The following is a 19077-nucleotide window of genomic DNA, read 5'->3' on the forward strand; positions in this document are numbered from 1 at the left end:
GATAGCCCCGACAGCGACCCGGGAGCGAGAGGCCTCGAGGTTTAATAAGAACCGGTACAAAAGTGTAAAATAAACCCGGGGGGGGGGGGGCGCCGGGGCCGCTCCGGCTCGGCCCTACTTGAGGTCCATGAAGCGGATGTCCATGATGAGCAGGAAGTTCTTGGGCAGCGGGCGCGGCGCGGGCGAGAGCACGGTGAACACCTGGCGCTCGGGGTCCACGCCTGTCACCACGATGAACCCCGCCACGCTCGTGCCCGAGATGCTGTCGTCAGGGCTGTCGGCAGTGCTGACGCTCAGCAGGTGATGCACCATGTCCCGCCCCGGCGTCACCGGCACCAGCTTCAGCTGGTTGTCCTCCTGCGACATGCCCAGCGGCAGGCAGGAGTCCGGGATGGTGGGAGCCCCCACCTTGTAGATCTTCACGTCGGAGAACTTGACATCGAAGGCGTGGGGGTAGAAGCAGCCACGGAAGCCATAGAAGTACTCACGGATGCGCTCATCCCGGCACTCCCGGCGGAAGTCCTTGGAGCGCTCCACCACGCCACCAGACTTGGGCAGCAGCACCGTGCGCACAAAGTGGGGCAGGTCCCTCTTGAGCTCGTTGTAGAGCCGCTCCTGGTCCAGCACCACCACCACATCCACCTCGAAGGCGGAGGCGGCGTGCACCAGTGCCTGGTAACCAGAGCCCTTCACCCAGCCGCAGGTGTTGATGACGCAGCCACTGACCGAGGCGCGGCGGTTCACCTCACAGCGCTGGTTGAACACGTCGGCCAGGCGGGACGTGATCTGCAGGGGGACACGGGCGGAGGGGTCAGGACACAGGCACCCACTGGGGCACCCATGTCCTGGGTCACTTCATCACCACCCCCACCACCTTCAACACCCCAAAATCTCAATCGCTGCAGCAGCACCACACGGTGAGAACTCCATGGAGCAGTCCTGCAGGGATGGCAGGAGGCCAGAGGCTGGGCCTGTCCCACTGCTCAGGGACACTGTGACACTCCACTTTCCCCAGGACCCTTGGTTATGTGCTGCTGGGCCACCAGAGCCATGTCGAGCTCCTGAGCAGGCCCCTGGAATAAAATCCTTCACTCCCCCCTCAGCTGACAGCCCAAGGGCCAGTTTCCCTTGAGAGCAGCAGAAACCATTCCTAAATTGTTCTACAAGCACTTAAAGGACAGAGAGCTGCTTTTCTGTTCCAAGGACAAGGGCAGCACATGGCTATGGTGGCCTTCAGCCAAGCAAGGCCTCTCTCATCAAACAGCAGCAGCAGGAAGATCCAGGGGGGACCCTACGGGGTAGGATGCTGCATGGTGACAGCCACCACGCTCAGGCTCACTCCAGCTCCACACCAGAGCAATCAGACCATGGCCACACCCACACTTGGTGCCCTCTCACTCAACAATCCCATGGGCCAAGCTCGCTCAATGCAACCCACAGCTTTGGCTTCACTCTCCACAGTAGCCTGTGAGGGGCCTGGCCGGGGGCAAGAAGCTCAGTCACAGGCCCTCAGCCCTCCCGCTCCAGGCTCCCTCAAGGGGCTTCTCCAGACCCTCCATCATTGCTGTTACACACCTCTGCTCTCCACCTTGGCATCCCCTACACCCCTGTGGAGCTGTGGCGCACACAAGTGGGCGCAGTGCTCAGGCAGGGACATGCCGCTATCCTGTGCGGAGTCAAAAGCAATGGGACAGACCTGCTCTGAACTGCGTCAGTTCCCAGGCCCAAACCCCCACGGGCGCTCCTGCTCTCACCTTGTTGTACAGCTTGATGTTGGTGCCAGGCGTGGTGGAGCCGAAGTGGTACACGAGCGGGGCCTGGAGGGAGAAGCCCTCCTCCACATCGGCCGGCCGCTCGATGTACAGCGCGCCCATGGTGCCGGGGATGGAGACAGAGCCCTGCCCCACGTCCAGCTCCACAAAGGTGGGCCGGCGGCCCAGGCGCACGGCGTAGTTGAGCAGCAGGCGGCACACGGTGGACTTGCCCACGTCGGTGGGTCCCACCACCATGACGCGGGGCCCACGCTCGTCCTCGCGCTCTGCCTGGCGCCGCATCTGCTCCAGCGCTGTGTGCGTGTTGAGGTACAGCAGCATCGGCGTGTCCTTGGACACGTAGGCCACCTCGGTGCGGCCGCTGAGCTGCACGGTGCAGCCGTGCCACGTGAACACGGCCACCTTGGCGCCGGCGTCGAACGTGAACTTCTTGTTGCGGGTGAGCTCGGTGCCGAACACCTCGGCCATGCCGCTGAGCAGCTCCATCTGCACCGTCTGCGACGCCTCCACCTCGAACCGCAGCTCCGTCTCCCGCTCCAGCTCGAACTTGGCCACTTGCTTCTTCTCCTCGCCGCCGTCGTCCGCCATGGCGCGACCCTCAGCGCTGCGGGAGGGCGCCGGCTCGGGGTGAGCGGGGCCGGGCCGGGCCTGCCCCGAGCCCCTCCCGCCCCTTGCGGGCCTCCCCCGGGCTCACCCCGTTGCCATGGCACCGCCGCTGCCCCCGCCCGCCCCCGAGCCCTCTTACCGGAGCCGCCGCGCTTCCGGGGCAGAAAGCTGCGCCGGAAGTGATGTCAGAACTGCGCGCCCGGGGGGGGAGGGGGGGGCAGCAGCGGCGCGGGTTGCCATGGCAGCGGCGCGGGGTGATGTGTAACGCACGTCTTTTGCATATCATTTGCATACGGGCCTCGAGCGCCCCCCTCTGCCTCCGTTACGTGTCGTTAGGCCGGGTTTCCATTTGTTGGAGCGGTCCCGACTCATTTGCATCTCATCTGCATGTCATTGGCTCACAGCGCCCCCCCCCGCCTGACTGCGGTGACCCCGCTGAGGGGGGGGTCCGAGGGGCCGCTGGGCACCGGCGGCGGCGCTGATGTCGCAGGTGCGGGCGGTGACGTCACGGCGCGGGATGAGTCACGGTGCCGTGATGCGGTCCCCGGGCACGCAGCACCCCCCCCCCGCCCGGTGCCCGCCCCGGGGACAGCGGCAACGGCGGCAGCGGGGACACCGGTGAGCGGCTCCCGCCCCCCCACACCCCCCTCGAGCCCCCACCCCATCACCCCCCCACAGGCACCCCCCGTACCCCAATTGTCCCCCATGGGACCCCCATTACCGCCCCTTGGGGTGCCCAGTGTCCCCCCTCGGCACGCCGTCCCTTCCCCGGGACCCCCACCGCACCCCTCTCAGGACCCCCAGTGTCCTCTCTCCGGACACCCACTGTCCCCCTGGGACACCCCCCGGCTCTCCAGACCCTCTCAGGAGGAGCCCCCGATCCTCTCCCCTGCCCCTCACTCCCCCGTTTCTGTGACACTCCCCTCGTGTCGTCGTCCCCCCCAGCGCTGCCCCTCACTGCTGTGGGGACCTGCCGGGTCTCAGCTGCCGGCGGGGCTATGGGGGGGGCCCCCCTCACCGCCCGCCGTTATCTTCTCGCAGGCCGCCGCCCCCTCTCCGCCCTCGTGCTCCGCGGAAGGACGGCCCTGGGCGCTCTGCTGCGCTGCTTCCCCTGCGAGCGGCTCTGTGGGGGGGCCGCGGTGCCCCCCGGGGCGCTGCCGCCCGCCACGGGCCCCCCCCCCCGCCGCCGTCGGCCCCCCCGCACGTTCCGCAGCTACCTGCCGCGCTCGCACCGCACCTACAGCTGCGTGCACTGCCGCGCTCACCTCGCCCGCCACGAGGAGCTCATCTCCAAGGTGCTCCTGGGGCTCTGAGCATCCCCCCGGGGTGGTCCAGGGGCTCTGAGCTTCACCCCGTGGTGTCCCCGCTGCAGTCGGGGTCCCCCCCCGGGACCCCTCTATAGCACACGTCCCCCGCGGGGTCCGCAGGGTGCTGAGCGTTGCCCCAGTGTCCCCAGGGCAGTCGGTGTCCCCCCCGGGCTGCAGGGTACCCCCATGGTGCTCACATCGAGGTGTCCCCTGTGCTGTCTCGTACGGTGATGCAGCGGGGGGGACACGGGGTGTCGGGGTCTGCGGGGCACAGCCAGTGATTCCCGCCGTGTCCCCGCAGTCGTTCCAGGGCAGCCACGGCCGTGCCTACCTGTTCAACTCGGTGTGAGTACCGCGTACCGGGACGGCGACCGGGGTGGGGGGGGGAGTGGCACCAGGCAATGACCCGGGATGCGGTGCTGGCGGTGCCAGGCTGTGCCGTGCCGGGCTGTGCCGGTGGCACACGGCTCTCTCGGTGCAGGGTGAACGTGGGCTGTGGCCCTGCGGAGCAGCGACTGCTGCTGACGGGGCTGCACTCGGTGGCGGATATCTTCTGCCAGAGCTGCAAAACCACCCTGGGCTGGAAATATGTGAGTGACCCGTGAATGGGTATCCAGAGCACCCCAACCCTGCTCCTGAACCCCAGCTCTGCCCCTGCACCCCAACCCTGGCCCTGCACCCCAACCCTGCCCCTGAACCCCAGCTCTGCCCCTGCACCCCAACCCTGGCCCTGCACCCCAACCCTGCCCCTGCACCCCAACCCTGGCCCTGCAGCCCAACCCTGCCCCTGAACCCCAGCTCTGCCCCTGCACCCCAACCATGCCCCTGCACCCCAACCCTGGCCCTGCACCCCAACCCTGGCCCTGAACCCCAGCTCTGCCCCTGCACCCCAACGCTGCCTCTGCACCCCAACCCTGGCCCTGCACCCCAACCCTGCCCCTGAACCCCAGCTCTGCCCCTGCACCCCAACCCTGCCCCTGCACCCCAACCCTGCCCCTGAGCCCTAACCCTGTCTCTGCAGCCCAGCCCTGCCCCTGAACCCCAACCCCTGCCCCATGCCTCAGCCCCACCCGGGTACCCCAACCCCTACTCTGCATCCCAACCCCCGGCTGTGGCTCCCCCTGTGCATCCTGCAGCCAAGGTGAGGGCAGCCCCTGGGCACCCCCCACCGCGGCCTAGGGTCCCCCTCAGGCACGGGGGTCTCATGCACCGCCCCCCCCCCCCACCCCCAGGAACAGGCCTTCGAGAGCAGCCAGAAGTACAAGGAGGGGAAGTTCATCATCGAGATGTCCCACATGGTGAAGGAGAACGGCTGGGACTGAGTGCGGGGGGGGGCACCCCCAGCACCACCCATGGTGGGTGCTGGCAGCAGGTGCCCATCGCCCCCACCCACCCACCCGGTGCAGCCGCTGCCTCGGGGCTTTTCTAGGGCAATAAAAGCAGTTTTGTAGGAGGGTGGGAGGTGTCAGCACCCCCCGCTCTGCCCGGGGGAGGGAACCCCATAGCCCCCAAAGTGCCCCGCCCCCCCGGGCTGCCCCTATCCCCTCCCCATGCAGGCACCGTGCGGAGCTCAGGGCGTTTATTGGGGGCCAGAGCTGGTGGGGAAACAGAGGCACGGGGACACACACAGCCCATAGTGCTCTGTGGGGCTGGGAGTCAAGAGTGGGGAGATGGGGAGGGAGAGAAGGGAGGATGGGGGTAAAGAGGAATAGAGGGAGAAAAGGAACCGGGGAGAAGGATGGATGGAGGGAAGGAGGTAGCGAGGGAAAAGAGGGAAGGATGGGGATGGAGAGTGCTTGGAAGGAAAGAAGGACGGGGAAAAGAAAGAGAGGAGAGATGGAGGGACAGGGAATGGAGGGAGGGAAAAGAAACAAAGACGAAGGGAAAGACGGAGGGATGGGAGGAAGGAAAACAGGGACAATGGGGAGATGGAAGAGGGGCTGGAGGGAAGGAGGCAGAGAGGGACCGAGGGAAGGTTGGAAGAGAGGAGGAAGCAGGGAGGGATGGATGGAGGGAGGGGGTCAAGGCGGGGGATCGCTGAGGCGGCCCATGAAGACGGGGACGTCGGCGCTGTCGTGCCAGAGGACGAAGAGGAAGGGGCGCAGCGCCTCCAGCAGCGGAGCCGAGCGCGCCACCGACACGGCCATGGCCGCCGCCGCCTCCACGCCCGCCTCGTCCAGCGCCAGCACCGCGCGGTGCCGCGCAGCGTCCACGGCCACCGCTGCGCCCCGCGCCAGTCCGCACAGCTCCGCGTCCAGGAACAGCCCGAAGTCTGCGAGGAAGGGCGGCGTGGAGGCACCACGGGGGGAGCCGGGGGCGTCAGGGATGAGGAGGCCCAAGGGGACCAGAGACAGCGAGGCGATGTGGGGACGAGGGGGACATGAAGGGCACTGGGAGCCATGGGGCGCATTAAGGGTGGTGGAGACATGAGGGAGAGCAGGGATAGTGGGGGACACCAAAGGTACGGGGTCCCTGGGTTGCTGGGGAGCACTGGGGATGCTGGGGTCCCTGGGTTGCTGGGGAGCACTGGGGATGCTGGGGTCCCTGGGTTGCTGGGGAGCACTGGGGATGCTTGGGGTCCCTGGGATGTTGGGTAGCACTGGGGATGCTGGGGTCCCTGGGATGCTGGGGAGCACTGGGGGTGCTGGGGTCCCTGGGGATGTTGAGGAGCACTGGGGATGCTGGGGTCCCTGGGATGCTGGGGTCCTTGGGGATGCTGGGCAGCACTGGGGATGCTGGGGTCCCTGGGATGCTGGAGAGCACTGGGGATGCTGGGGTCCCTGGGATGTTGGGCAGCAGTGGGGATGCTGGGGTCCCTGGGATGCTGGGGAGCACTGAGGATGCTGGGGTCCCTGGGATGTTGGGGAGCACTGGGGATGCTGGGGTCCCTGGGATGCTGGGGAGCACTGGGGATGTTGAGGAGCACTGGGGATGCTTGGGGTCCCTGGGATGTTGGGTAGCACTGGGGATGCTGGGGTCCCTGGGATGCTGGGGAGCACTGGGGGTGCTGGGGTCCCTGGGGATGTTGAGGAGCACTGGGGATGCTGGGGTCCCTGGGATGCTGGGGTCCTTGGGGATGCTGGGCAGCACTGGGGATGCTGGGGTCCCTGGGATGTTGGGGAGCACTGAGGATGCTGGGGTCCCTGGGATGCTGGGGAGCACTGGGGATGCTGGGGTCCCTGGGATGCTGGAGAGCACTGGGGATGCTGGGGTCCCTGGGATGTTGGGCAGCAGTGGGGATGCTGGGGTCCCTGGGATGTTGGGGAGCACTGAGGATGCTGGGGTCCCTGGGATGTTGGGGAGCACTGGGGATGCTGGGGTCCCTGGGATGCTGGGGAGCACTGGGGATGTTGAGGAGCACTGGGGATGCTGGGGTCCTTGGGGATGTTGGGGTCCCTGGGATGTTGGGCAGCACTGGGGATGCTGGGGTCCCTGGGATGTTGGGGAGCACTGGGGATGCTGGGGTCCCTGGGATGTTGGGGAGCACTGAGGATGCTGGGGTCCCTGGGATGTTGGGGAGCACTGGGGATGCTGGGGTCCCTGGGATGCTGGGGAGCACTGGGGATGTTGAGGAGCACAGGGGATGTTGGGGTCCCTGGGATGTTGGGCAGCACTGGGGATGCTGGGGTCCCTGGGATGTTGGGGAGCACTGAGGATGCTGGGGTCCCTGGGATGCTGGGGAGCACTGGGGATGCTGGGGTCGCTGGGGATGTTGAGAAGCACTGGGGATGCTGGGGTCCCTGGGATGTTGAGGAGCACTGGGGATGCTGGGGTCCCTGGGGATGTTGGGGAGCACTGGGGATGCTGGGGTCCCTGGGATGCTGGGGAGCACTGGGGATGTTGAGGAGCACTGGGGATGCTGGGGTCCTTGGGGATGTTGGGGTCCCTGGGATGTTGGGCAGCACTGGGGATGCTGGGGTCCCTGGGATGTTGGGGAGCACTGGGGATGCTGGGGTCCCTGGGGATGTTGAGGAGCACTGGGGATGCTGGGGTCCCTGGGGATGTTGAGGAGCACTGGGGATGTTGAGGAGCACTGGGGATGCTGGGGTCCCTGGGGATGTTGAGGAGCACTGGGGATGCTGGGGTCCCTGGGGATGTTGGGGAGCACTGGGGATGCTGGGGTCCCTGGGGATGTTGAGGAGCACTGGGGATGCTGGGGTCCCTGGGGACGTTGAGGAGCACTGGGGATGCTGGGGTCCCTGGGGATGTTGGGCAGCACCGAGGACACTGAAGACCACCGGGGACACGGGGAGCACTGGGGGCGCCGGGGAGGGGACCCGGGGCTGGTGACGCCACCGGACGACGTCAGCGCGCTCACCCATGTCGTGCACCAGCGGCACCACGTCCAGGGGCACGTCGAGGCGCACGCGCGGCAGCGCGAGGGCGGTGGCGCGGGGTGGGGCGCGGGCCGCGCGCCGGAGCAGGCGCAGCAGCGCGGGGGGGTCCAGCGCGCGCTCCAGCGCCCCCAGCGCCCCCGGCGGCCCCAGCGGCAGCAGCAGAACCAGGCTCAGACCCCCCCGCAGCGCCAAGCGCCCAACCTGAGGGCAGCACCGGTGACACCGGCACCGAGACGGGCAGCACCGGTGAGACAGAGACAGAGACAGAGTGAGACAGCACCGGTGAGACAGAGACAGAGTGAGACAGCACCGGTGAGACAGGACCCAGTGAGAGACAGAGTGAGACAGCACCGGTGAGAGAGCACCGGTGAGACAGAGAGACATCGAGAGGGACAGCACCGAGAGAGACAGAGTGAGACAGCACCGGTGAGACAGAGACAGAGACAGAGTGAGACAGCACCGGTGAGACAGAGACAGAGTGAGACAGCACCGGTGAGACAGAGACAGAGACAGAGTGAGACAGCACCGGTGAGACAGAGACAGAGTGAGACAGCACCGGTGAGACAGGACCCAGTGAGAGACAGAGTGAGACAGCACCGGTGAGAGAGCACCGGTGAGACAGAGAGACATCGAGAGGGACAGCACCGAGAGAGACAGAGTGAGACAGCACCGGTGAGACAGAGAGACAGAGTGAGACAGCACCACAGTGAGAGACAGCACCGAGACAGCCAGCATCGGTGAGACAGGACCGGTGAGACAGACAGACAGAGACCGAGTGAGATAGACACCAAGTGAGACAGACACCGTGAGAGACAGACACCGAGTGACAGACACCGAGTGAGACAGCACCACAGTGAGAGACAGACACCAAGTGAGACAGACACCGAGTGACAGACACCGAGTGAGACAGCCCCACAGTGACACCCCCACAGTGACACAGCCCCGAGTGAGACAGCCCCGTGACACAGGCCCCAGTGACACCCCCACAGTGAGACACCCCAGTGTGAGACAGCCCCTTGTGAGACAGCCCCCAGTGACATCCCCACATTAACACCCCCCAGTGAGACAGCCCCGAGACAGCCCCCAGTAATACTCCCACAGTGACACCCTCCCAGTGACCCCCGTGTGAGACCCCGAGTGACATCCCCCAGTGAGACAGCCCCCAGTGACACCCCCGTGTGAGACAGCCCCGAGTAAGACAACCCCTCAGTAACACCCCCCACAGTGAGTACACACCCCCCGGGACACACCCCCCTCCAGTGGCACCCCCCTCAGTGACTCCCTCTGTGATACACCCCATAATACCCCCAGTGACACCCCGGGACATCCCCCGGGAGACCCCTGCACCCCAAAACATGGAGACCTCCAGTGACACCCGTGGGACCTCGAAACATAGAAAGCCCCCGGTGACACCACAGTGGCATCACAGCTCAGCACCCCTCCAGTGCCACAGCAGCGATGTCACAGCCCACACCCCAGCTCTCTCCCAGCCGTTGGGGGTACCTGGACCTGCAGGTGGGGGTCAATGAAAGAGGCCACCGGGTACTTCTTGCTGGTCATGGTGGGCACCAGGCGCGGGGGGCGCCCGGGGCGCAGGAAGGGCAGTGGCACCGTCTGCTTCACATCCAGCGGCGTGAGCCAGGTGGCTGCAGGGGCACGGCACCGGGAATGGGCTCAGTGGGTTGCAGGGGTGACCACGGGAATAGCCCCTCACCAGATCCCAGGCACAGACACAGAGCCATAGAATGGTTTGGCCTGGAAGGGACCTTAAAGCTCCTCTAGTTCCAACCCCCTGCCATGAGCAGGGACCCTTTCCACTGGAGCAGCTTGCTCCAAGCCCGTGTCCAACCTGCCCTTGAACACTGCCAGGGATGGGGCAGCCACAGCTGCTCTGGGCACCCTGTGCCAGCGCCTCAGCACCCTCACAGGGAAGAGTTTCTGCCTAAGAGCTCATCTCAGATCTCCCCTCGGGCAGGTTCAAGCCATTCCCCTTGGGCTGTCCCTACAGGCCCTTGTCCAAAGCCCCTCTCCAGGTTTCCTGCAGCCCCTTTAGGCACTGGAGCTGCTCTCAGGTCTCCCCTTCAGGAGCCTTCTCCAGGCTGACCCAGCCCAGCTCTCTCAGCCTGGCTCCAGAGCAGAGCTGCTCCAGCCCTCGCAGCAGCTCCATGCCCTCCCCTGGACGCGCTCCAGCAACTCCACATGTCCTTGTGCCGCTGGCCCGGCACAAGATGGACGTGGACCTGCTCGATCCCGGCGCCAATCCCATCCTGGAGCCGTACCCTGCAGGTGCACCGCGCTGAGCAGCACCAGCTGGGGCTCGGGAGGCAGCGTGGACAGGAGCTCCGGCAGCAGCCCCCGGCTGGCCTCGCGCACCCAGGCGTTGATACGCTGCAGGTCCAGGCTCTCGTTGCCGCTCAGTGCCCACGGGCGGGTGTTGTAGAAGCGCCAGGACTCATTGAGGAAGCGGGTCTGGAGGTGCAGGTCTGCCCGGCGGCACGGCTGGTGTCAGCCTGAGCCCGCACCCCCGGTACCCCCGGCACCTCCCGACACCCCCTCACCTGGGTGGTGGAAGATCTGGGTGGCAGAGAAGAGCCCGGGCGCGGTGCTGAGGAGCCGCAGGGCGCTGTGCACGCAGCCCAGCCCCGGGGGGTACGCCAAAACGGCGGCCAGGCGCTCTCGGGTCTCACCACGGGCGCCTGCAGGCACGGGGCAGGCTCAGCACCGCACCCATGGGGCACCCGGGCTGGCACGGCCGCGGTGCCGGCGCCTCACCCAGCAGAAGGTGCGAGAGCCCCATGGCCACGGTGATGGGGGAGAAGAGCAGGTTAGCCTCGGGCCGCTCAGCCTCCGCCATGCGCTGGTAGAACCGGAGGGCGAAGGTGGCCACTGCCTCGGACACGGCCGCACGCTGCTCCTCCGTGGGCTTCCCGCAGTGCTCGGCCGGCTCCTCGTCCCCGGGGCACGGGGGGGCACTGGGGCCGGGGCTGCCGCTGGTGCTGCCGGGTGCTGGAGCTGCGGTGCTCCCGCTGGCCGTGGTGCCCGGCTCCATGTGTGCCCCCTCGGGCGCTGCGGGGCTGGGGGGGTCTGTGGTCTCGTGGGGAGCAGCCGGGGCAGGCAGTAGCTCGGGGTTCACTCGGGGGGGCAGGACGGGGGCCCCCGCGTCCCCCCATGGTGCGGGGGCAGGACGGGGCGGTACCGGCGGCAGCGGGGACTCTCTGAGCAGCTTCGGTGCGCTGGGAGAGGTCTCTGGCTTGGGCACCTGTGCACGGGGACCTGGGTGAGGTGGGCAGGGGGACACCCGGGAGCTCAGGTAAGGGGAGCTCGTGTCCCAAGGCCAGACTTACCAGCGTGACAGTGGCCGTGGCTGTGGCCAGCAGCCACACGAGGGGCAGCCAGAGCATCCTGGTGGGCATCCTGGTGGGCAGGTACGGGTCAAGGGCACCCAGCACCCCCAGCTCCGCGCCCAGCCCTGGCACCCGACACCCTCCCACCCCTCCGCACCCTGCACCCCCGTTCCCTGCACCCTCATTCCCTCACCCCACCCCGGGGTATCCCGGTCTGAGCCGCAGGGTTTGGGGGACAGGAAGGGGCAGTTCCCTGGGCCCACCTGGGTGCCGGCGGGTCGGGGCCCGGCGGGTCCGGTCGGCTCCGGGAGATGTGCCCGGGTCCGGCCTGGCCTGGTTAAAGATTAAGGAGCTGCTGGCACTTCCCGTAAATCAGCCCGGGGGGGGGGGGGGGGGTGTCAGGCGCAGGCGCCCGGGGCAGGATGCGGCCCCCCCCCCCTTCCAGTCTCACGCTGCTGCAGTGCTGGAGGACCAGCCCCTGGGGCAGGCTCCCTTCGGGAGGTGGGGTGCTCTGGAGACCCAGCTACCCCCTGTATAACCTCTGTGGTGGTGAGGGGCAGTGTATCCACCCAACTGTCCCCTGTCTATGATCCCTGCGGTGACAAGGGCCAGTCTAGCCATCCAATTGCCCCAGCTCTATGACTCGTGTGGTGTCTCACCGTTCAAGCTCCAGCTCAAGCTCCCCAACCTTGTCTCTATGATCGGGGGGATGCAGTCCCCAAGGAGCCTTCCCACCCCAGAACTAGAAGACACAACCTCCTGCCCCTCGGCAGTCAGCTGTGGGGCAGGCTGCCCTCGCCACCCCTCCCAGCAAGCGCTGGGGCACGGACACCTCTGGGTGCCCCCCTGCCAGCGCGGCCATGCCCACGGCCATGTGGGGCAGGTCTGTCCCCTCACTACCGGCTCCGGTGGCCCCCGGCTGCCCAAGGCTTGTCCGGCCCCTCATCACCCCGTCTCTATTGCCCCGGGGTGCCCAAGGCCCCGCCCTCAACCTCCGTGACGCGGGGCGTGTCCCGGTGAAGCCCCGCCCACCGGCATTGGCCATCGCTGACCATGGCTGCGAGGATCGCCAAGGTGCGGGTGACGCCGGGGTGACGGGTGTCACCGACTGGACGGGGCTGGGGGCGGTGGCGGGACCGCAGTGGGGGTCTTGGTGCCAGCACCGAGGGAAGGGGTGGCGGAGGGATGAGGGGTTCCGGTATCGGGGTGCAGGGATGCAGTGGATCTCGGGGTGCCGGTGCAGAGAGGCGGAGGGCGGCAGTACCGGGGCAAAGGGTCTCCAGTTCAGGGGGTACCGGTGCAGGGGGTACAGGGGATGCCGGTGCAGGGGTGTCAGGGGATGTCAGTGCAGGGGGTACAGGGAATGCCGGTGCAGGAGGTGTCAGGGGATGTCGCAGGGGTGTCAGGGGTGCCGGTGCAGGAGTGTCAAGGGATGTCGGTGCAGGGGTGTCAGGGGATGTCGGTGCAGGGGATACAGGGAATGCCGGTGCAGGAGGTGTCAGGGGATGTCGCAGGGGTGTCAGGGGATGTCAGTGCAGGGGGTACAGGGAATGCCGGTGCAGGAGGTGTCAGGGGATGCCGGTGCAGGGCTGTCAGGGGATGCCGGTGCAGGGGTGTCAGGGGGTGCCGGTGCAGGGCTGTCAGGGGATGCCGGTGCAGGAGTGTCAAGGGATGTCGGTGCAGGGGTGTCAGGGGATGTCGGTGCAGGGGATACAGGGAATGCCGGTGCAGGAGGTGTCAGGGGATGTCGCAGGGGTGTCAGGGGATGTCAGTGCAGGGGGTACAGGGAATGCCGGTGCAGGAGGTGTCAGGGGATGCCGGTGCAGGGCTGTCAGGGGTGCCGGTGCAGGAGTGTCAAGGGATGTCGGTGCAGGGGTGTCAGGGGATGCCGGTGCAGGGGTGTCAGGGGATGCCGGTGCAGGGGTGTCAGGGGATGCCGGTGCAGGGCTGTCAGGGGATGCCGGTGCAGGGGTGTCAGGGGTGCCGGTGCAGGGGTGTCAGGGGTGCCGGTGCAGGGCTGTCAGGGGATGCCGGTGCAGGGGTGTCAGGGGTGCCGGTGCAGGGGTGTCAGGGGATGCCGGTGCAGGGGTGTCCGGGTGCCGGTGCAGGGGTGTCGGGGTGCCGGTGCCGGCTGAAGCCAATCCAGCCCTGTCGGGGAGCGCCGCGCTCCGGTTTCGTTTCCCTGGCAGGAGCAGAACCGAGGCGGGGCGGGGCTTTGTTGGGCCCCACCCTCATTGGGAGACGGGGCGTGGCCAAGCCCTGCGGCTCCGCCCCTGAGGCTGGGTCCCGTCCATGGGGGCGTGTCCCGCGGAGCGGTCCCGCCAATGGGAGCGCACCTCTGGGGGAAGCCTCGCCCTGAGGGGCGTGTCCGGTCTGACCCCGCCCTTTCCCCCTCCCGCAGGCGCTGGAGGAGGCGCGGCGCTGGGGCGGGGCCCGGGAGCTGGGGCCGCTGGACGGGAACGTGCTGCGATGGGGGGGGCTCCTGCTGCCGGTGCGGGCCGGGGGGGGCATCGGGGGGGGGCCCGGAGTGGGGGGTGGCCCCTGTGGAAGTGGGGGATTGGGGTTCCCCTCTGGTCTCCAGGGGTGTCCCTGTGAGGGCAGCATGGGGCGGGGGCACCGGGTTGGGGTTCCCCTCCTGCGGGCTCAGGCGGGGGGAGGTCTCCACGGGGAGCGCAGGAGATCACGGCTGGGACAGGGTCCCCCCCATGGGTGCTGTTGGGGGGGGGTTGCTGATGTGTGCCCCCCACCACCGCGGCAGAACACCCCCCCGTACAACGCCGGCGCCTTCCGGTTCGAGCTGGCGTTCTCGCCCCACCACCCGCTGTCCCCGCCCCGCGCCAGGCTCTGCACCAGCATTTACCACCCCGGCGTGGACGCCGAGGGCCACGTTTGCCAGCCCCTCACCTCCACCCAGCACTGGGTGCCGAGCACCCGCGCCACACAAGGTGGGCACCCCGGGGGTGTCGAGGGCACGGCACCGGGGGTTGCCCGTCCTGACCGCTCCCGCCCCCCCGGTGCCCGTAGTGCTGCAGAACCTGCTGCTGCTGCTGGACAGCCCGGACCCGCAGCGGGTGCTGCGGCAGGACCTGGCCCGGGAGCTGCGGGACCGGCCCGAGCTGTTCCATCGCCGCGCGGAGGAGCACACGCGGCGGCACGCGGAGCCGCGGCCGGAGCCCTGAGCCCGCTCCGGCGCTTCACCGTTACGTGGGTTCATAAAGGTTCTCCTGCTCCTGCACTGGCCCCGCGGGGTCTCACTTAGGGGGAGGGAGGCATCGGGGGGTGTCAGCGAGGCTGTGCGCCCACGGAAGATGAGGCCACCGCAGCCCATCCATCACCACAGCCTTTACTGTTGGGGACCGCAGCAGGGGGTGTCCCGGGGGGGGACAGCGGGGACCCCGCTCAGCGCTTCTTGGTCTTCACCAGCCCCTTGGCCACGAGGCAGCGGTACAGCTCCTGCAGGTACGTGTAGACGCACTTGGCGTCGGGCACCGCCATTCGCACCATGTCCTCCACGTCCAGCAGCGGGGCGCAGCCCGCCCGCTCCCTGCGGGGACACGGGGTCAGCCGGGGCCGCCCGTCCGTGCGGGGCCGGGGCCGGGGCTGCTCTCACTCACTCGGCGGTGGTGAAGGCCACGGTGAAGTTGTGGCGCCGCGCGCCCGGCTCCAGGCTGCCGTAGTCGAAGGCGTCAGGGAAGAAGCTGTGCAGGAGCGCGCAGAAGGCCAGGCCGCTGCCCCAGCTCCCCGAGAAGTTCTGCACGTCCACGTGCTGCAGCGGGCGGAGGGGTCAGGCTGCCCCACGGCCCCCCCATACTGCCCCGTACTGCCCCACGGCCCCCCCATACTGCCCCGCACTGCCCCACGGCTGCCCCATGGTCCCCCCACACAGCCCCATGGCGCCCCCACACTGCCCCACGGCTGCCCCATGGCAGCCCCGCAGCATCGACCCTGTTCTCACCTCGTACCCGCGGGTCCTGGCGCGGCACCACTCCAGCAGCATCGCCTTCACCGTGGCCGTGCCCCCCACCCGCTTCAGGTGTGGGGCTGGCCCCGTGGCTGCCCTGCAGGCAATGCCAGACACCGTGGAGCACCCCACACACCCTACATCGCTCCCCCAGTACACCCGCTGACACATTGTCTCATGGCCCCCTCAACCCTCCTGCACCCTCCATTTGCACAGGGACCTCAAGTCTCCCCATGTGCACTACTGCCCCTTGCCTCCCATGCCCCCGTTGCCACATGGTCCCCCAGTACCTCTCCTGTCCCATGGCCTCCATTCCTCTGTGGCCCTCTCTGCCCCATGTCCCCCCCATATGCCCTTGCGCCCTGTCCCATCATAGGTTGAGGCCCCTCACCCTCCAAACTTCTCCAGGATGGCGCTGCGCCCGTGGGCCCGGGTGCTCGAACGTGGCCTCCCCACGGCTCCCTCCAGCCTTGGCCTCTGCCCCACTGGCCCAGGGGACACCTTGCTCCGTGGCCCCCCCGTTGGAGCACCCCTGAGGGCACATGGATGAGTGCCCATGGGGTGCTCTGCAGTGGGGCTGGGCCCCCCCTGCCCACACTCACCTCTCACTGCCCCCCAAGCCCTCGGTGGTGCCAGCTGCAGGGGATAAAGGAGGGATTGTGAAGGGAGGCGGCACCAGGGGGTGGGGACAAATGCATCCTCCCCAGGCACCCCCAGAGCACAGGGCTGGAGGTCCTGCCCCATGGGAAGGGGATGGGGGGAATCTGTAGGGGATCCCATGGGGGTGTGGGGTAGCCATGACCCCAGGGTTCTGCCAGGCACAGCCCTTACCTGTGGGGGATGTGGGAGATGTGGGAGACATAGGGGATGTGGGGGACAGGGGGGATGTAGGGGACATGGGGGATGTGGGGGACGGGGGGGGTGTGGGGGACATGGGAGATGTGGGGGACAGGGGGGATGTGGGGGACAGGGGGGACGTGGGGCTGCTGGCAGGGAACTCGGGCCACAGCTCCTCATCCTCGTCCTGCATCCAGGTCGGCTCCTGTGGGCACAGCCAGGGTGGCACTGACGGCACAGGAACCGTCACCTGCCCTGGTGCCGCCACCATGGACAGCGTCACCCTGTCCCTCCACTGCCGCCCTGCGCTGGCACCGCCACCCCCGGCCCCGGCCCCCGGGTCTCACCTGCCGCCGCGGGGTGCTCCCTGCTGCTGCCGGCCCTGGCCCAGCCGCATCCTGCGGCCCCCCCGGAGCAGCCCCCGCGGCTGCCACCGCCTTGGCATCACCCCCGGAGTCACGTCCGGCATCCCCGATGTCACCCCCGGTGTCACTGCCGGCATCACCCCCGCTGTCACCCCCGCTGTCACCCGCAGCACCCCCGGCATCACCCCCGGTGTCATTGCCGGTGTCACCCTCGGCATCCCCCGCTTCGCCCCCGGCGTCCTTTGGTGCTTCTCTCCTGGCACCCCCTGTGTCCCCCTCACTGCCCCCCACGTCCTCAGCCTCCCCCGCCGTGTCCCCCGCTCCCTGGGCACTGCCCCCCGCATCCTGAGCTGCCCCCGCATCCCCCGCTGCATCCCCCCCCATCCCGCTGCCCGCCCTTCCATCCTGAGCCTCCCCCTTGGTGTCGCCCCCAGAGTCCCCCGCTGCCCCTGGCCCCTGCTCTTCCCCCCCAGCCCCCCCCGCTCCTTGGGGGTCTCCCCCATCCCCGTTGCCCTCCGCTGGCGCCGCGTGAGGCTCTGGAGTGGCGCTGGAGGTTCCCGGTGTGGGGGTGCCCGGTGCGGAGGTCTTGGTGTCTCCCAGGGACTGCATGCCGCTGTGGTCACTGCTGCGGGGGCACAGGGCTGTCACTGGGGTGCCCCCCCTTGCCCCAGCCCGGCCCCGTGCCCCCCACACCCGTGGCAACCCTATTCTCCCCCCAAGTCTGCTCTGCTGCCCCTGCCCAGCCTACATTCCCATCCAGGGTCCCCGTGCCCCTTCCCGGCACCCCAGTCTGGCCCCCCGCCCCCCCCCAGACGCCCCCCCCAATACCGGACCCCGCTATCCCAGTCTCCCTGTATCCCATGTCCCACTCCGATTCACCCTTTCCCCATCCCGACCCCCATTCCCCCTTCCTTCTCCCCCACACCTGCTCCCGAGCCCACGTTTCCCATCCTACCCCCTCTCAGGCCCCTTCCGGACCCAAATTCCCCCTCCCGATCCCTCAAACTCCCTCCAGACCCCCTTTGACCCCGTACCGCGCCCCCCCCTCCACGTCCCGATCCCGGTGTGCTCCCGACCCCCCACCCCATACTCCCCCTCCAGCTCCCCGTGTCCTGCCCCGAACCCCTCGGACCCCATATTTCCCCTCCCGACCCCCATCTCTCCTCTGGGGCGTCCCCCAACCCTTCTGCCCTCCCCCCCCCCCCCAATCCCTCCGACTTCCCCATGCATCCCTCCCACACCCCCGTGTCCCATCCCGAGCCCCTCTTCCCCATCTCCAGCCCCGCAATTCCCACTCCAGACCCCCCCTGACCCCTCCGGCCCCCCCCCCCCCAGCTCCTCCCAACCCCCCGTGTCCCACCCCCCCCTCCCGCGTCCCGGCCCCCACGCCCCCCCCGGTGTCCCCCCTGTCCGTCCCTCCCGGTTGTCCCCCGGCGCGTCCCCGGTGCCGCTCTCCCCGTCCCGGCCGCTCCCGTCCCCCTCCGGCCGCTCCCGCTGCCCCCGCCCGCCCGCCCGGGGTTATTTTTACCCGGCGGGGCAGGTGCCGCCTTCAGTCACCGCGAGCCGCGGGGCACGCGTGGGGCCGGGGGGGCGCGGGGGGGACTTGGGGCCGGGCGGGGGGACACGAGCGGGGCACGAGAGGGGGCGGGACAGCGGGAGACGGGGGGGGGGACCGGGGGGGGACACGGGGGGGACACAGGGGGGACAGAGGCACGGGGGGGACCAGGAACGGGGGAACACGGGGGGGACAGGGGCACGGGGGGGACACAGGGGGGACAGAGGCACGGGGGGGACCAGGAACGGGGGGACACGGGGGGGACAGGGGCACGGGGGGGACCAGGAACGGGTGGGACACGGGGGGGACACAGGGGGGACAGAGGCACGGTGGGGACCAGGAACGGGGGGACACGGGGGGGACAGGGGCACGGGGGGGACACAGGGGGGACAGAGGCACGGGGGCACCAGGAACGGGGGGACACGGCGGGGACACAGGGGGGACAGAGGCACGGGGGGGACCAGGAACGGGGGGACACGGGGGGGACACAGCGGGGACAGAGGCACGGGGGGGACCAGGAACGGGGGGACACGGGGGGGACACAGGGGGGACAGAGGCACGGGGGGACCAGGAACGGGGGGACACGGGGGGGACACAGCGGGGACAGAGGCACGGGGGGGACCAGGAACGGGGGGACACGGGGGGGACACAGGGGGGACAGAGGCACGGGGGGACCAGGAACGGGGGAACACGGGGGGGACCAGGAACGGGGGGACCAGGAACGGGGGGACACGGGGGGGACACGGAGACCCCCGGGACGGGCAGGGGGCGGAGCCCACCCCAAGCCCCGCCCCTCCTCGGGGGTGCCTCCCCCCGCCCGTGAGGGGCAAATCGCGCTCCCCCCTCCCCCCTCCGAGGCTGCTGGCGCCACCACGCCCCCTCTCGCGGCTCCCAATCAGCGCTGGGGACGCGATCCTGTTCTCCACCAGCCTGGCTTCTTATTGGCTGAAGCCTGCTCTGGGGCGGGGCCGTTCTGCGTGTGGGCGGAAGTGC

General features: G+C 69.0%; 5 protein-coding genes across 6 annotated transcripts; 2 read left to right on the forward strand and 3 right to left on the reverse strand.

The window, feature by feature from the left end:
• Positions 1-26: 26 nt before the first annotated feature.
• CLP1 (cleavage factor polyribonucleotide kinase subunit 1) lies at positions 27-2641 on the reverse strand. Of its 2 annotated transcripts, XM_062632561.1 has the most exons (3): positions 2518-2641; positions 1755-2376; positions 27-786 (listed from the first exon to the last, which is right to left on the reverse strand). In XM_062632561.1, exons 1-3 carry the CDS (start codon positions 2616-2618, stop codon positions 115-117), a joined length of 1395 nt encoding a protein of 464 aa, XP_062488545.1. In that variant the 5' UTR covers positions 2619-2641; the 3' UTR covers positions 27-114. The 2 variants fall into 2 exon arrangements, with proteins under 2 accessions (XP_062488545.1, XP_062488546.1); XM_062632562.1 differs by lacking the exon at positions 2518-2641 and having other exon boundaries at positions 1755-2509.
• Positions 2642-2820: 179 nt separating this feature from the next.
• On the forward strand, positions 2821-5138 carry YPEL4 (yippee like 4). Its single transcript, XM_062632585.1, is given in 6 exon segments — positions 2821-2937; positions 2939-2996; positions 3420-3673; positions 3987-4030; positions 4167-4275; positions 4918-5138. Coding segments are annotated over 6 exon segments (633 nt in total). The 5' UTR covers positions 2821-2859; the 3' UTR covers positions 5008-5138.
• Positions 5139-5249: 111 nt separating this feature from the next.
• On the reverse strand, positions 5250-11775 carry SERPING1 (serpin family G member 1). The gene is made up of 8 exons (XM_062632577.1): positions 11630-11775; positions 11367-11436; positions 10795-11281; positions 10581-10718; positions 10302-10505; positions 9526-9668; positions 8004-8223; positions 5250-5957 (listed from the first exon to the last, which is right to left on the reverse strand). The coding sequence occupies exons 2-8, from the start codon at positions 11433-11435 to the stop codon at positions 5707-5709; spliced, it is 1512 nt and encodes a 503-aa protein (XP_062488561.1). The 5' UTR covers position 11436; positions 11630-11775; the 3' UTR covers positions 5250-5706.
• Positions 11776-12309: 534 nt separating this feature from the next.
• UBE2L6 (ubiquitin conjugating enzyme E2 L6) lies at positions 12310-14601 on the forward strand. The gene is made up of 4 exons (XM_062632587.1): positions 12310-12440; positions 13768-13857; positions 14125-14311; positions 14391-14601. The coding sequence occupies exons 1-4, from the start codon at positions 12420-12422 to the stop codon at positions 14543-14545; spliced, it is 453 nt and encodes a 150-aa protein (XP_062488571.1). The 5' UTR covers positions 12310-12419; the 3' UTR covers positions 14546-14601.
• Positions 14602-14693: 92 nt separating this feature from the next.
• Positions 14694-16913, reverse strand: SMTNL1 (smoothelin like 1). The gene is made up of 7 exons (XM_062632589.1): positions 16512-16913; positions 16159-16369; positions 15930-15963; positions 15719-15859; positions 15322-15424; positions 14981-15132; positions 14694-14910 (listed from the first exon to the last, which is right to left on the reverse strand). The coding sequence occupies exons 1-7, from the start codon at positions 16911-16913 to the stop codon at positions 14766-14768; spliced, it is 1188 nt and encodes a 395-aa protein (XP_062488573.1). The 3' UTR covers positions 14694-14765.
• Positions 16914-19077: the final 2164 nt, after the last annotated feature.

Source organism: Pezoporus occidentalis, unplaced genomic scaffold (genome assembly GCF_034315485.1).
Source record: "Pezoporus occidentalis ecotype Australia unplaced genomic scaffold, CSIRO_AGI_Poc_V1 ctg390, whole genome shotgun sequence".
In the NCBI taxonomy this organism is placed as follows: Eukaryota; Metazoa; Chordata; class Aves; order Psittaciformes; family Psittacidae; genus Pezoporus; species Pezoporus occidentalis.